At 26.7% G+C, this 19,202-nt stretch overlaps 1 protein-coding gene across 1 annotated transcript in view; it reads left to right on the forward strand.

Moving 5' to 3' along the window:
• Positions 1-19,202, forward strand: part of LOC101237421 (voltage-dependent P/Q-type calcium channel subunit alpha-1A) — a 171,320-nt gene that overhangs the window by 20,637 nt on the left and 131,481 nt on the right. The window contains exons 3-4 of the mRNA XM_065799704.1: positions 812-909; positions 13,014-13,169. Coding sequence (XP_065655776.1) covers positions 812-909; positions 13,014-13,169 — 254 coding nt within the window. The remainder of the gene's footprint in view (positions 1-811; positions 910-13,013; positions 13,170-19,202) is intronic.

Raw genomic sequence — 19,202 nt, forward strand, 5'->3', positions numbered from 1 at the left:
CTGTTTTTTGTGTAGGTGTTCTTTTTCATGTTTCTTTTTAGTTTTTTGCATAATAATTGTTTAGTAATAATAGAATAATAGTTTTTGATTGATAATTTTGCATATATGCGGTTGCGATAGATTTAGTTGTTTTGCAAGAATTTCTGAATTATAATTAAAATATGAACATTCATTTCTGATGAGTCTTTATTGATTAAATGCTGTGTGAAATAAAAAAAATTGATAAGTGGTTTTCTACTAAATACATAAATTAGTAAAGTAAATACTTATCAAACTGCATCTGTTTATTTACAGAAAAAGAAACTGAAAGTTGAAGATAAAAATCAGATAAGTATTTTTTTACTTATATAATACTGTTCTGTTCTTTAGGAACATTAGAAACTCCTTATTTAGAATACACTAAAACATTTTATATATTTATAAGTTTGGACTAATTCTTTAATACCTAGATAATATATTAAAAAATCAGCATTAAAATCCTATTTATTTTAATACTGAATACTTCCTGTTGTTTTAAGACCAAAATAAATTTGATATTGAAAATGGTATATCAAACTCAGAAAAACCATAACATAAAATGAAAATCTCACAGGTCCATTGTCATTATGCAGTAAAAAAATGTGAAATAAAATTATCTAAAAATAAGCTTAAAAAACACTGTATCTATACTTACATATTTTACGTAACTTGTACTGTATATTTTTAGTTGTAATTTCTAAAGTAAATTGTTCTTATTAATTATTTTGGAATTAAATATAAAAAATACTATTAAAATAATTTAGTATATCTAAAAAATTTTATTTTATTTTAGTATTCTTCCTTATGTTGGTTTGGGAAACAGTGGACCCACTAAAGTTATAAAAGCAGCAAGAGTTTTGAGGCCATTAAAAATTGTTTCTGGAGTACCTAGTAGGTTTTATTTACATTAAAAAAAAAATAATAAAGAAATGTATATTGCTATGTTAATGATATTAAAATTATTTTGTATATTGGAATTTTCTTGACTTAAAAAATAAATTTAATTAATTCTTATTTTATTAACTAAAAAAAATTCAAAAAAAAAAATTAATTTTGTTTAATTTTTTTTTTTTTTGAAGATTATTTGATATATATAGTTATTCAATTTGTTGTTATTTTGTCAATTTTTGGTCAATTAATTTCTAATCGTTAATTGTCATTGTTTTATAAATAGTCCCATTATCAGACATATTTTTAATAAAATATTTATATAAATAAGTTGTTTTAAATTTAAAAAAAATCATAGATTAAGAATGTAAAAATACATAATTGACTTCTAAAACATTTTATCAACATATTGTCTATTGTTAAGATTATCATTGAGTAGCAAGATACTGAATCTCTATCTCTTCTTTTACTTTTGTTTTATATTTATATGAAGAAAATGGATGTAGTATTTGCTTCAATTAGATTCTAGTTTATACTTGTCTTTCACTTTTTTACTCCCGAAGAATCTCATTTATAATCACGATTTTATTTTAAATGTTGTGATAATCTTGTTAGTGCAATCATTATACTTCTTTTTATGGTCTAATCTTTACACTTATCTAATGCTAAAAGTGCTAAAAGTATTCAACTCATAAAACAGTTTAAAAAATGGAAATGGTTCAAAGAAAATTTATTTGATCAGACAACTCAAACTCTCATTTTTAAGAGTCATATGCTTGATTTTTGTTTCAAAAAAGAAAATTCAAATAAGCTTTTAGCCTTTTAGCTTTAATTTTAAATTTTTTTTTTAAATCAAATTTTATAGGTATATGTTTTTGTAATTATTGATGATAAATCATATTATTGATGATAAATCAAATTTATAACTTATTTTTATCTATCTCAATATTAAACTATTGAAAAACTGAGCTTGAAGATTAATGCATACTAAACTATACTGTTTAGCTTAGCATAGCATAACCAAAGCAACGTAGCATAGTGTAAAGCAGCTCACCAGAACTACATAGTATTACGTAAAGCAACTTATTATGATAAGTTTATGATAATTATGATAAGTTATTATGATAACTTTATGATAATTATGATAAGTTACTTTACATAATGCTATGTAGTTCTAATAAGTTGCTTGATAATAAGTTCATATGATATAAGTTCAACTGATCATGTTACAAACTGTTACTGTTGCATGGTAACCTCCATAGATCATGGCATCACAAAGAAGAAGACACAATCAATACAATATCCAAATATTCCAACTGCCTTGAGACCAATGCTCTAAAGTGAAGGTCTTCCTGTGTCAGACCCACCAATGAACATACCAACTGTGTTCAGTGATGATGACAATGTCAAAGACAACATAGAAGCTTCAAAGGCTTAAACTCCGGAAGACTTAGTATTTCTACCAACTGCAGTTGACAATGATCCTCATCAAATCTCTCAAATGAACTTAATTATCTAGTTTGGGATTTAGGAATATCTAAGAGCAAGGTTATTAGAATCCAGATTGCAACAGTGGAATCTACTTCAAGATGATGCTAGAATAAGTGTATTTTACAGCAGACACAGTCAGTTTGAACCATATTTTTTAATGGCAAAACAAGTCATCTATTGTCATTATATGGCTGGTATGATGGATAAACTAAAGATTCAGTATGCTAATGAAGAATGGACACTGTTTATAGACTCGTCATAGATAAGTCTCAAGGCTGTACTCCTACACAATGGAAACACTCTACCATCAGTTCCCATTGCTCATCCAGCTGGATCAAAGGAAACATGGTAATATGAAGCTAGTTCTAGTCAAGATCAAGTATGAAGAACATTAGTAGCAGATTTGTGGTGGCTTAAAAGTTGTAGCACTTATTCTAGGATTGCAGCTCGATTAAACAAAGTTCTGTTCCTTTCTCTGTGAGTGGGATAGTCAAGAAAAGGCATTACATCAAGTGGGAATGGTCTAAGAGACCATTATGTAGATTTATGTAGCACTTGTTAAGCGCAGTAAAATTCTCCTGCCACCTCTACATATAAAACTTGACCTGATCAAATTGTGTAAAAGCACTTGATCAAGATGGTGCAGCATTTAAATATTTGATTTCCAAGTTCCCTAAATAAAAGCCTGAAAATTAAGGAAGGTGTATTTGTAGGTCCACAAATATGTGAGTGAATGGTGGAAATTCAGTTTGACACAACACTTAAAGGAGATAAGAAGACTGCCTAGGAGAATTTTAAATTGATGGTGAGGAATTTCTTGGAGAACCACAGAGCTCATACTTACCAGGAATTTGTTGAGAACCTGTTGGACTCATATCATACACTGGGCTGTAATGTGTCATTAAAACTACACTTTTTACACAGTCATCTGGACTTCTTCCCTTCCAATTGTGCTGATGTGAGCAATGAACATGGTGAATGCTTTGATTAGGAGATGGCTGAGATGGAAAAGTGGTACCAGGGTTAATGGAACACCTTAATGATGGCAGATTACTGTTGGACAGTAACAAGAGAATGTCCAGAAGCTGTGTACAAGCAAGCATATAAATGCCCTAGAGTGTCTATTGTGAAATAACTAGACTATTTCTATTGTAATCTATGTATGATACATGCGTAAGCATAATAAATTGTATCGATACATTGCATAAATACAAGAGCTTACACTGCAATTTCAATATGATATTTGAACTCTGCATGAAAAGCTACACTAGAAAAATATAATTTCTTCACAAAAAAAGTTAAAATATATTTTCTTCACAAAAAAAGTTAAAATTTGTTGTGCAGTGTAACAAGTTAAAATTTGATAAAGAAAAGTTAAAATTGTAAGTTTCATTACAATGTTGGTGTAAAATAAAATAAAAGATACTCTCAGGTAATAAATGAATAAAAAGTTGAAAGAGGTTTTTGAAATTGTTTTAAAATGTAGAGAGGAACGAAGATAATCATATGTTTTTGAGTTCAGCAAAAATAATTTCTTGGTAATGAACTTAAAAAGTCTTTAAGACTTAGTTATTTGTAAAATTTTTTGTACAAATTGTTTGTATAAAATTATTTGCATAAAACTGTATAATTATAATTATATAAATTTATATAATATTTTAGGTTATAATTTATATGATATTTAATATAATATATAATTTTTTATATACTTTATATAATATATAATTTAATATAATATATAATTTATATAATTTAATATAATAAATAATTTATATAATATATAATTTAATATAATATTTAATATATATAATTTATATAATATTTAAAGTTATATAAATTTATATAATATTTATATAAATATATTTGTATAAAATTATTTTTATAAAATTATTTGTATAAAAAACATCTTGTATGAATAAGTAATTGTATTTTTAAAATTATTTTATGGGAAACATTCAATACTAATTTTATTTATTATTATTTGTGATATTTTGAGACTATATGGACAGTCCCATTATCAGACAATAATGTATGTAATCTATGTAAATATTTTTATGAAATTGTTAAAATATTTTTATTTTAACAATTTCATAAAAATATTTTTACAATTTCATAAAAATTTTTTACTTTTACAAAATTGTTTAAAAAAATAAAAAAACAGAAAAAAAATGCATAAATGGTTTCCAAAACTTGTTAAAAACATATTGGTCGTTGTCTAGATTCATACCTATGAGATCAAATAGTTCTAATCGATGGCATTGAAGGCCTCACTTTTTTTTCAAATTTTTTGTGAGATAAAGCCACTTTTTCTATAATACCCCAGTTTGTTGATGCTTGGCACAGTTTTTAATAATTTGATATTCTAGAGGATACTCCATTTTTTATTCCATTGATATTCTAGAGGGTGTTCCAATTTGATACTCTTGCTATATTCCATTTATAATCTTAAATTGATTTCTTATGTTGTAATACTCCTGTTGAAATTTTTTAACCTTTTTGGCCTATGTGTAATTTTTTACAGCTGCATCTGACTTTATAAACACCTGATTGGCTAAAATATGGTACTTTTATTTCTAGATGTTAAGATTGACTGTAAATTAGACCCAGATTTAAAAACCGTTTAACAACTAGCATTTCTATAAATTTTTCAAAGTTTAGGAATTACACCAGGTATCCATGGTAACAAGATGATAGTCTGGTTAGTTAGTGAATCATTTTTATTTTTTTCTTAAAATAATGATTTCAATATTTTTTCTCATTAGTTATTCTCATTATCTATTCTCATATCTATTCTCATTAAAGACATGTGTCAAAAAAGTAAACTCCTGATCTAGAATTTGTTGGTTGCAAATTTTATAAACTCTATCTAAAAAACCGGTCAAAACGCTATCTAAAATATTTGGATGTCTGGACTTTGGACTTGCAAATAACTAATAGCACTTTTATGATGTTGTCCATTTTTATTGTTAATGATACTTATATTTAAAAAATTTAAAAAATTTGTTTACATTTTCAAGCTCCATACTGTATTTAAGATAAGGATCCTGTTCATTAAGAATATTAAAATATTTCTCAAAATGGTTTTACATTGGTTTTTTTTAATGCAATAGAAATCGATCTAGATTCATGATATAGTAAATGTTCCTCAGATACAACAACCATTGAAGCAAGGCCAATAGGTTCATTAGAAAAGCGAGGCCAATAGGTCCAGAATTTTCAAATTTTCCAAAGAAAATAATAGTCTTAAATACATGCAAATTAAAACAAAAAAGTTTTAAAGTTTGTTATTAAATTAAGTTTCATTTATTTGAAGTTTTTTTTTCAGGTTTTTTTTTCAAGTTTTTTAAAGTTAAATCATTAAATCATTTCAGTTAAAGCACCATCATTACAAATCTTGATAGCTTTTTTAATTGTTACACTTGTACAATTTTTTAATATCATAAGAATTTTTTCAAATTATTTCAGCTTCAAATAGAAAGATGTTCCAAGTCTTGGCTTTTTTAACAAGATCATGAAAATTTTTTATTAACTTTGTATCTACTATAAATCCTGATAACTTTTGGTTTATTGTGTTTTTATTGTACTGTACTTAAGAGTAGGTAAAGGTCTTTAAGCAAAACTTGAAATTTGTATGTGATTTTTTAAATTTAAATTTAAAAAATTACAAGCAAATTTTTTAAAAACTAAAGTTAAATACAAAAATAGTTCCAGATCTACCAGAATTATTTTTGCATTCCCAATTGGCTCAATTTTTTATGGAGAGAATCTGCAGTTTTAAACAATTTTTTTCCTTTTAAAGACTTTTTATAGACGGAAAAAAACTAACAGTTCTATTTGTGTTAATAAGGTTAATATATATATTAAAAGTTCAGTACCAGAGATAACCCACTGTTATTAAGGGTAGTAGCCCTCTACAGAAATTATCAAAAATATGGAAATCCTCCCAAGAGGAAAACTGGCCAAAACTTGGGTCAGGAAACCATAGCAAATGAACAAGAACATTACATTCTTGGTGTGGAAAACTAGCATTTCTGGTTTCGTCTCTTATTACAGAGTAGGTTTCTTAGAAGCAGAAAAGTTATAAAAATGAAGTGCTGTACCAGTTAAAAGTAAGTTGTATTCTGAAGTTACTAAATCAGGCTTGCAAAAAACTGTACATTCGCATCACCGGCTCATTAATCTTGTTGCAGTAGATATTGATGGTACGAAAACATGTACATCCAATGTATTCATTGTTGACATTGTTGATAGCGTATCCAAATTATCAAATGATGCTGATATATCTAATGTCTCTGAGTTTTTCAAAGATTGTATTTTAGAATCTATCAAGGTCAACCGTGTCAAATAAATCTTTTCAACTAAGAATGATGTAACTGCCGCAGATTTAAATCTTATTAAGGTTACTCTTGAAAATGAATCATATCGATATATTGTACTCAAAAACTGCAGTTACCACAAAGCAGTTTTATTCAAAGGGTTTTTTGCCTGTGAAGATAGAGCTTCAGCTCAACAATCAGAGTCTTTTAATCTAAGGGCTAAGTTAAATAAGCGTAATGATCAATTTAAGAAAGCCGATATCCTAGATAAGTCGTTTCGGAATGTCATCCACAAACATGCAAAAGTCATATCTTGCACCAATGTCATTCTTTTCAGAGTCAAACAGAGATACGTCTACACACTACTATGATCTATCCTACATGCTATCAGAGTATCACAGAAGTATCAAATCTACCGAAACTATTTAGACTAATCAAACAAAGTCCAACTGTTCATCTACCTCCTACATATCATCAGCCAACAGCTAGTTCTCCTAATTCAATAAAATATCTACAAATCCCTTGTAACATCAATTTAAATTCTCTAGTCACCACCTTTAGACCAAATAATAGCCTAATGATCACGAATGCAATTGCCAATTGTACTCACTACCAACACATGTTCCATTGTTCTTAAGGTAGACCACCTCGTTCAAATATATGAAGACATAAATGCTCATATTAAATTTCTTACTGAAACATAGCTTACCTCCACCACTTGCAACATTGTAATCAGTTGTATCCAAAAATGTACCAAGTACCTAATAATGTCCTGTGAACAGCATCTAAATTGTCTTGTCTTGACATTCTACTAATAAATGCTCCTAGGTGTTATATTTTTGAAACTCTAAAACCAATGGGCCAATCTGATTCTCGAATTGACCAAGATTCCAAAACTATTCTCTTATTAAGTATAAATTCCACAAATGACAGTGATCACAATTTTGTAATTGCTTTTTCCCCCCAATATAGGAATAAAAACATTCAACCAAAACCTAAATGCATCCAAATACGATCAGGAAAGATTAGAGATACAGTTGCTGCCATACGACTACTTGACATGCATTGTTTCCTAATAAACCTTGACTCTGACCCACCTGGATCACTCTCAGCCTTCCAGAACGCTATAATTGATGCACACAATATACATCAACCTCTATGTACAATTAAAGTATGTGGTGACCAAGAATGGATGACAGCAGATATCCTTTGCTGTATAAAACAATGTCATAGTTTACACAAAGCTGGTCTTTATGACCATCGTAACACCTTGGCTGATATTATTGCTCAATTTATTGCTATCCAAAAGGCATCTTACTACAGAAATAAATATAAATATGCCAATAGTAAGAATAATATGTGGTCACATGCCCGCAAACTATTAATCCCAACCCGTAGTTTACCCACCAATACTAAATTTGGTGCAGAACTAAATGTGCGATTTTCAGATATAGTTTGGCAAAGAATTATTAAGCCAGATTTATCACCTTATTTCAAAACAATTGCCACTCCACCAGAATTGCCTAATTTCATCTTCTCTAACATCAGTAAATAACTGCATCAAATTGACACCAAACTTGAAATCAATCTCCAATTATGGTTATTATCCTGGATTGCAAAGTGGTTTTCAAACCGTAAGCCTACTGAATGGAAAGATATTTTAAGATATATAGAGCGAATCCTAAAGTTTTTGAATAAAAAAAAATTTTAGGGTTCGCTCAAGACCCTTAAACATCAGATGGGTCCCTAATATTTAAAAAAAAAAGTTCTTCAGAAGCATATAATGTTGGGTCTCAAAAGAAGTGAAATTTTATAAAATTTTCAATAATAATAAAAAAATTTATGGAAATACAAATTAAAAAAGTTTGTTTAAAAAAACTATAAAAATATGTTTTTTTTCAAAATATTAGGAACCATCTGATGTTTAAGGGTCTTGAACGACCCCTAAAATTTTTTTTAATTTAAAAGTTTTTAAAATTCAGTATTAATTTATTACATAGAACACATTTAGGGGGTGGCAGCAGACAATTTCAAAAAAAGTTGTTTTTAGAATCACCCTAATCCACATTGTACAAGCTATTATGGTATCCTTTCTATTGAAGAACATCTTGATTTCGTATGTCTCAGCACACTTAAACAAATTTTAAACAAACCTAACCATCCAATCACACTTAGTTTACATAAAAACGATCACTCACATTCCACTTTCAAATTTATTACCAGATCTGAAAAATCAACAATGTATTTAAACATATATCTACAAAAGTTTATCCACCACCTTCATAATGATGCAAATAAACCTGGAGTTAACTTTACCCTTTATGTTACCTGAAATCATTCAATAGAATATTCCAAAATATTGTATTATTAGTTTTTTGTAAACTCAAATCAATATTTATTTCAAGAAAAAGATTATATTAAAAAAAAAAAAGTTTTTATTTCTTTTCTGACAGATTTCATGATGTATCTGATTTTTGTTATACTTGATGAAGGTAACCTGCGGTGCTTGAACTAGACTGAGCAATGAAAGCCCACAGAGAAATATCAAACATCTTTATTGAAAAAACATTTATAAAAAAAACAACAACAAATAGACAACTCAAATCACTAATCTTCGCTCATTAATTTTTGTTTGCTTTTTTTCCTTTTAGAGAGAAAAATCAGATATTCCATGAAATCTGTTAGAAAAGAAAAGAAGTCTATAAAAGAAATATCGTAAAGTAATCTGTGTTCGGTATAAACACAGATTTCTTTTAAGATGAAAAAGTTTATACACAAATTATAGCCAACAGTAATTTTATTGTTAAAGTATACCTAAAACAAAACAGAACACATAGGTAGCTGTAAATCTTTATTAAATACAAAAGTTTAACTTACTTTTAAACAAATATACATATGCATAAAAATATCAATATTTTAAATGAATAAATAAAATGATAGAAGGTACAAGATAATGAAAAAATATTATTGCTTTTGTGTAATCATAATTTATTTAGTGGTGGCAATAAACTTCTCAGAATCATGTTTATTATTACTGGCATTTCGAAGAAGCTCAGCACCAATACTTAGTTTATCCCGTCAGATAAACATCATAGCCATTTATGCTTTACCCCATGATTTATGTAAAAAAAAAAAGATAATTGGAGGGTAAAGCATCCTCCATACTGCTGTAAAAAAGGACTTTACTATATTTCTTTTATAGACTTCTTTTCTTTTCTAACAGATTTCATGGAATATCTGATTTTTCTCTCTAAAAGGAAAAAAAGCAAACAAAAATTAATGAGCGAAGATTAGTGATTTGAGTTGTCTAGAAAGTAAATCAGAAAGTTGAATTCTTTTTTTTTTTTTAAAAAACATTTTTTTTTTCAATTCTAGCAGAAATGTTATAGTGCTTAAAAAGATATTCATTAAGGGCAATTTTTTTATGTAGATTAGACAATTGCTTGTCAAAATAAATGTTATAAAAATGTTATACTTGTCAAAATAAATGTTATAGAAATGTTATACTTGTCAAAATAAATGTTATAGAAATGTTATACTTGTCAAAATAAATGTTATAGAAATGTTATACTTGTCAAAATAAATGTTATAGAAATGTTATACTTGTCAAAATAAATGTTATAGAAATGTTATACTTGTCAAAATAAATGTTATAGAAATGTTATACTTGTCAAAATAAATGTTATAGAAATGTTATACTTGTCAAAATAAATGTTATAGAAATGTTATACTTGTCAAAATAAATGTTATAGAAATGTTATACTTTAGACATGAAAAAAAATAGTTTTAAAATAAAAACTTTTAAAATTTTGTTAACTTAATTTTAAAATTTGTTTTTCTAAATACATTTTAATTTTTTCTCCAAAAAGTTTAAATTTATTCAAATAATTAAAAGTTTTTATCAACATAACCTTTAATTGGGTAAAAGTTTCAAAAATACACAAATGAAGTATAAATACAAAGATACCATATTAATGACAAAATGTCAGTTTACTACTTAAATAAGTATTTTAAGGCTTCAGTTCGCTATGTGTTTAGTTCTAATGTACAATTCTTTTAGTTCAATGTAAAAATATCTTTTAGATCAATAATTGATCTAAAAGATAATTGACCAAATTTTGTGATCATCATTGCACAGGGGAGTGGCAGATGATACTCTAGCACTGGGGCCCATAGGTAAATATGTAAAAATATATACATGTATGTATAAATATATATACATATATATATACATACATATATATATATCTATATATATATATATATCTATATATCTATATATATATATATATATATATATATATATATATATATATATATATATATATATATATATATATATATATATATATATATATATATTTATATATATATATATATTTATACATATATATTTATGTATATATATATATATATATATATATATATATATATATATATATATATATATATATATATATATATATATATATATATATATATATATATATATATATATATATATAGATAGATATAAATATATGTATGTATATATATATGAATATATATATATATACATACATACATGTATATATTTTTACATATTTACCTATGGGCCCCAGTGCTAGAGTATCATCTGCCACTCCCCTGTGCAATGATGATCACAAAATTTGGTCAATTATCTTTTAGATCAATTATTTAGAACAATTATTTGTTGTTATAAAACTTTTTTAGAATCAAAAATAATTAATTCTGAAATTATTTGAGTTTTCAAAATGTTCTAAAAAGAAAAATTTATCAGATTGTCATGTTATTAAAACATGTCAAGCTTTAATTACAAACTAAGTCTGGAGCTCAAAAGAGAAAACTCATAAGTAAGACAAAACCAAAAGACTCTTGTGGTAGTCAATCAATAACCAAATTTTACTGATCTGAAAAAGAACAGAATAGAACAGAAAATTGAGGATTTTAAAAAGGGGTACTGTAGCATTGATGTTAAAGCTAAAGATCATATAGTTTAACTTTGTATAAGCTGAAGATCATAGGTTTATCAGTTGAAAAATCATGCAAAGGAAATGCACATGGCTCCGTTGCATCTAAAAAACAAAGCGTAAGAGAAAAGCCTAAGGATAGTGAGGAAGAATAAGATTTAAAATTAGATTATACTTCTGGTTCTAACCAAATCAGAATTTTGAGCTTTTGATGAACCTGTTGCATACCAATGTATAGTAATTACTTACAGCTTTGATAAAATTAAGCGGATTTATGATAATTTACCAAGAACTCTACATGGAAGAAAGTTTTATGAAATTTTGTTGTTTACAAAAATGAAAAATAAATAAATAAAAGATTTTCCTAAAGAATGGTTATCATTAAATATAACAAAAGAAAAACTTTAAAAAACTCACTAAAAAGAAATGGAATAGACAAACATTTGCAGCTCCAAATACAATGTGAAACCAATAGGTGGAAATGCTCATAATGGTAACTTCTTAAGAATTTTAGAACTGATTGGAAAGTCTGGTGAAGTGAGACAGCTGATTTTGTTGAACTTTGAACTCTAGCCAAAGTTCAACAAAATCAAATAGAATAAAAAGTATGAAGGGACAATCATTATCTGTCTGGTATTCTCAAAATGAATTAATCAAGCTATGTTAAGGCAATACTTAAAACTATTCTAGATCACAGAAAAGATACTATCTTCTATCAATTGATAGTTTCTCCAGATCGAACAAAACATTCTTATTCTTTGGTATGTATCTCAAAATATAGAAACCAAAGAATTTGAAGTAAATAAGCATTTTTTAGAGTTTATGAACTTTAACAGAAAAACAGGACAAAAATAACAGAAATATTTGCTACTCAAGGCACAACATACCACTCCAAGATTGTTGTTTAAAATGTTACAATAAGGTGCACTGTCAATATAATTTTGTGTTTAAAATAATATTTTAAAATGATGTTATTATAAATAATAAAAATAAGTTTTGATAAATAAAAATTGGCAACCAAATAAGGAAACTATATAATTATGTTGAATTTAATCAGGTCAAGCTTGGGCATATTTGTGGTTTTAATTTAAGGAGTTAAATAATGTTTTAAAATGGGGTGTATTGGTACCATTTCATGATATGATATGAAATTAAGTACTTTAATCTTTTTTTTTAGTTTGTATATCTTTTTAGGATTTAAATAATTAGTAAATATTAGAAAATCAAATCTCCCATCAAAGTGATTGAGCCTTAATAATTTTTTTTTTCTCAATCTATGTCTATTATTTTGATGTTGTGAAGTTGAAAATTTTTAAATATTTTTTTTTAGGTTTACAAATTGTTTTAAGTGCTATTTTGAAATCAATGGGCTCATTAATGGAGATCTTTCTTCTTGTTGGTTTTGTTATAATTATATATGCAATTATTGGGATGTCACTGTTTCAAGGATTGTTTCATCAAACATGTGTTTTTATATCCAACAATAGTATGAAAATTTCAATAATTTAGCATTAGTTAATTTATTTAGGTTAGGAAATAAGATTTGCGCAGTGCAAAACAAAAACAAATTAATACACTTTAAGTGTCCTTTTTTTTTTGAATAATTTAGATTTTATTTAATATATATATATATATCTTAGGGTTATGACTTTTTGACTTTTTTAAAAGAAAAAAATTTCCTGTTTCATAAATCGATGAACTTTTGTTAGAAAACATTGAACACATGTTCAATTCCTCTAGGTTGTAAAACAAGGTCACCCCGCAATTAAAATTACAAATTGTCATTTATTTAATCTTGTTACTGCTCCTACTAATATGTGTAGCTTTGCCGAAAAGCATTTAAAACTTGTATAGATTAGAAGTGTTCAGAACTTTAGAAGTGTTTAGAACGTTTTGGAAAATTCTGGAATATTTTAGATGAATTTAGAACATGAAACAATTTAGAACATTCTTGAACAATCAAAAATATTCTAAAACAATTTAAAATATTCTAAAACAATTTAGAACTTTCGGGAACAATTTAGGACATTCTGGAACAATAAGAATATTCTAAAACAATTTAGAACATTCTTGAACAATCAAGAATATTCTAGAACAATTTATAATATACTAGAACAATTTAGAACATTCTTGAACAATTAAGAATATTTTAGAACAATTTAGAATTTTCTAAATCAATTTAGAACATTCTGGAACAATTTAGAACATTCTAGAACAATAAAGAATATTCTAGAACAATTTAGAATATTCTGGAACAATTTAGGAAATTCTGGAACAATTTAAAATATTCTAGAACAATTTAGACTGTGTATATATAGTTGTTTACCTAATTTTATAGTTATTACAGAAACAACACATGGCGACGTACAAGCCTAGCGATAGTAGCATTCAGAAGAGCAAGGATGTCTGGACCAATAATCTGGTAAAATTCGAAGACTCTCATAAAAGAAGGAGAATGGTCCCTTTGGAAGAATATTCACTGGAAGAAAAAAGCAGAATGCCTCTCCAAAAGCAAGTTATTGAACGCTACCTTGGACCAAAAATCAAAGGAAGAAAGGAACGAATTGTGGAAGAATAAACTAAATTTTCTTCATGTATCTGATCAAGTTATACAAGCAAAGCTTGATAAAATACTGAAATGTTATGATGAGTTTGTCAAGTGAGGAATCTACGAGCCCCTTGATGAAATTTTTTGATATTTCTAAAGTGGGATGGAGCATGGTTATCTTCCAAGGACAAGCAATTGGACCATCTCCAAGTGGAAAGCAAAGGAACAGTGGGATACTCAGTTGTCAACACCATGTATTAGATACAATCCTCAGTTTGGTGATGGATGAAGAACTTGGATGTAAAACACAATTGCTAAACATCGAATATCCATTTGTATCTCAACTGTTGAAGGAGTATGAACAACTGAAAATGCAGTTTGATAACAGAATAGAAGTAGTTCTCGAAACATCAGGCTGGAGAAATTATATGAAATTTTTATTTCATCTCACTTGAGTGTTCCAATTTTTTTGATAAAAAGGGACATTTTTCATTGATCAGTTTTCAGAAATTACCCAACATCAGCAATGCGAGGTGGAATTCCAGAGCTATACTAGCGATCCTTGCCTTTATTTTAATTCCTTCAATAAGGACAGTTCTGCAAAGAGTATATTGATTTATATCATATGGCTGGGCAGACCATTGGTTTACAGACGAACTGTACAACATAAACGACTTTAATAACTTGGCTGAAGTACTGAATCCCTATAAAAAGGCTTTAAGCTCTTTGAAAAATCACTGGAGGCGAGAGCCATCTATATTACAGATCCGCAGAAGTAATCAATGTGCAGAGTGCGCAATCAAAGTAATAAGGAAATGTATTCGTCATGCAAAATAACGACAAATTGCACCTTCTATTCCTTCTATGCAAAAAGCAAGAGCAAGGTCAATGGTCTGAGTCATTGTTAGATTGAAAATTTATTGTATTACATGACTATGACATTCTAAATGCATTTGAATATTTATGTCAAAATCGATTTTTTAATGGCGGAGTGAACTTTTTTCAAAAGATATGCAAATATTTCATTTTGTGCTTTTTAGGTAAAAGTTAATCAAACTACAATACAGGAGCATGGGGTTGAAAAAAAGTCATAACCCTACTATACATATATATATATATATATATGTATATATTTATATATATATATATATATATATATATATATATATATATATATATATATATATATATATATATATATATATATATATATATAAATACAATTGCATAGTCATTTTGAATTTTTAACAAAAAATTTGAGATTTAAAAAAAAAAAAATAATATAGAAGACTAGAAAATATTTAAAAAAGATTTATCTTTAAATTGATAGATGTTAGTGATAGCAGCGCTATAATTAGGTGCTATATTTAGGGATAGTAGCGCTAACCCCTAAATAAATCAGGTGATAAAACAAAAATGAAGTAAATTTAATAAAACTAATAAAATTAAATGGTAAGAACAGTAAAAATATACAAATAAATTATTCTAAATTGAAAAAACAAAAAAAAATTCTAGTAAATAAAGTTGTGTTTTTGTGGTTTTTAAAAATAATAAAATTTAATTAATTTTCTCAATTATTTTAGTAATTTTTAGTGCTTTTAATTTTGTAAACTTTGAAAACAAAGAGCCATTAAGAGCTGGTAAACATAAATTGTTATTATAAGTATACATTGCGTCTTCCCCAAACACTTTGGACAAAGTGTATATTGGTCTATCAGAAAGTGAATAGAAAAAAATATAGGACAAACTACAAGTCTTCATTCATAATTAGAAAACTGCAATGTTTAGTAATTTTTTCCAAGTACATTTGGTTTAATGAAAGAAGCTCTCAAAACAATACCTAGTTTATGTCTATTATTAAATGAATACTCAATTTATGATCTATAATTAAATGAGTGCTTGTGTATCGTAACTTGGTTTTACTTTGTCTTTGCAAAAAATTTTTAAAAATTTTATCTAAAAATAGCCGAGAGTTGCAAAACAAAAAAAAAAAAGAATTAATTTTAAGGTGTTATCATAAAACATGTTTTTGCTTGACTTAAACCGTAAACCTTAGAATTCACTAGGGCAGGCAATCTTTTTATTTATAAATAAAAAAGTTTCAATCTTTTTTTATTTATTGATAAAAAAATTGCCTGCCATAATTTTTTTTAAATTCAACAGATTATGAAAAAACTTTCATCCAACCTCAAGAAGCTATAGAAACTATATAGAAAGTGAGTGCTCAATGTTCTTAAAAGAACAGAGCAACTATAAATAAGTAAAAAATCACTTAACAAAAATTTTTTTCATTTAACACTGTTTCATCAATAAAGACTCATCAGAAATGCATTAGAAATGGATTTCTGATGAGTGTTTAATAATGAAACACAGTATTAAATGAGAAAAATTTTTGTTAAGTGATTATCTACTAATTAATATATATATATATATATATATATATATATATATATATATATATATATATATATATATATATATATATATATATGTATATATATATATATATATATATATATATATATATATATATATATATATATATATATATATATATATATATATATATATATATATATATATATGAGAGAGAGAGAGAGAGAGAGAGAGAGAGAGAGAGAGAGAGAGAGAGAGAGAGAGAGAGAGGTTGTTGCATTTGGGAGTACGGAAGGAAAAAAATGATTCTTATGCCAATAAATACGTCACTTTTAATTACTTTTAACTTTTGTCCAACATTTGTGTGTTGTCAGAAAGTTAAAAACATTAATTTAATTACAAATTAATCGTTTTTAAAAAAAAAATGCGAAAACGGAAATTTAATTGACCAGAATGTTTTTAAAAACATTCTGAATGTTTTTAATAATATAAACAATGTTTTTATATTTACTTTTTAATAAAATGTTTTTATTTTTATTTTTTTTAATAAAGTGTTTTTATTTTTATTTATTTTTACTGTAAATCATGCACGGAGTATTGCTACAACTCAACTATCTTATAGCCTGACTCGCAACAGAGTGCTGCTACATCGACTATCTTATAGCCTAACTCGCAAGGGAGTGCTGCTACATCGACTGAGGGTTTGGTTGGGGCAGGTAGTCTATCAAGTAATAAAAAAAAACTCCGGTCTTGCATTTTAATTTTTACTTTTTGTCAACAAAATACGGAAAAACTTTCTGACAACCAGTTAGGGGTTATGTACATATATACATATATATATATATATACATATATATATATATATATATATATATATATATATATATATATATATATATATATATATATATATATATATATATATATATATATATATGTAATATATATATATATATATATATATATATATATATATATATATATATATATGTAAGTGTATATTTATGAATGAAGAAAATATCTTTATATTATCATGTATAATGTTGTATACTTGAAAGAGTGCTCAATAGATAAACTAGAGTTATATAGTATATATGTTACTGTTACCCGCAGTACCAGGAATTAGCTAAATGCTAATGTTTATAATATAATTTAATATTGCAACTCTGAGTTTCATGTGTTACCACAATCATCAGGCAAGTAGTAAAAGTTTAATTTTGCTTAAAGTTTAATTTTGCTATTTTCTTAATTTTGCTTTTTTGTTTTGTTTTGCAACTCTCGGCTATTGTAGCAAAATTAAACTTTTACTACTTGCCTGATGATTGTGGTAACACATAAAACTCAGAGTTGCAATATTAAATTATATTATAAACATTAGCATTTAGCTAATTCCTGGTACTGCAGGTAACAGTAACATATATATATATATATATATATATATATATATATATATATATATATATATATATATATATATATATATATATATAGTTCTATAGTTTGTTGGCTTTAGGAAGAGCGGAAGGAAAAAAGTGATTCTTACGCCAACACATACGTCACTTTTAATTACTTTTGACTTTCGTCCAACATTTCCGTGTTGGACGAAAGTAAAAACCATTAATTTAATTACAAATTAATCGTTTTTTAAAAAAACCACAAAAACGCAAATTTAATTGACCAGAATGTTTTTAAAAACATTCCGAATGTTTTTATAACATTTTGAATGTTTTTAACAATATAAACAATGTTTTTATTTTTATTTTTTTTAATAAAATGTTTTTATTTTTATTTTTTTTAATAAAATGTTTTTATTTTTATTTTTTTTACTGTAAATCATGCGCGGAGTGTTGCTACATCGACTATCTTATAGCCTGACTCGCAAGGGAGTGCTGCTACATCGACTGACAAATAGCCTGACTCGCAAGGGAGTGCTGCTACATCGACTGACAAATAGCCTGACTCGCAAGGGAGTGCTGCTACATCGACTGACAAATAGCCTGACCAGCAAGGGAGTGCTGCTACATCGACTGAGGGTTTGGTTAGGGCAGGCAGTCTATCATTATTAAAAAAAAAAAATTCCGGTCTTGCATTTTAATTTTTACTTTTTGTCAACAAAATATCGAAAAAACTTTCGGACAACATCTAAGGGTTCTATATATATATATATATATATATATGTATATTAGGGTGATGACTTTTTTAATTTTTTCTCAAACATCATTTCATTTCCTGTAGCACGAATGAATGAACTTTTGCCTATTAATGACTAAAATGATGTTAATTCCGTTAAAATATTGTAAAAGGTCATGCACATTTTTTTTTTTTTTTTTAAGAATATTCACTTCCTCATGGCCCGAGGGGGGCCACTACAGTCGAGGAGGATACTCATTTTTTTTTTTTTTTTTTTTTAAATACTTTTTTTTTTTTTTTTAGTCGTTATTCATGGTGCAACCCTCTCTCAACTCTTTAACTCCGAAACACGAAGGCCGCTGCGCGGAGAAACTAAGTTGAGCGCGGTACTTCAAGGGACGTGGTGGGAGTCGAACTCCGAACCTCTTGTTTACAAAGTGAGCGCTCTTACCACTACCGCATATA

Source organism: Hydra vulgaris, chromosome 06 (assembly GCF_038396675.1).
Source record: "Hydra vulgaris chromosome 06, alternate assembly HydraT2T_AEP".
Taxonomy (NCBI): Eukaryota; Metazoa; Cnidaria; class Hydrozoa; order Anthoathecata; family Hydridae; genus Hydra; species Hydra vulgaris.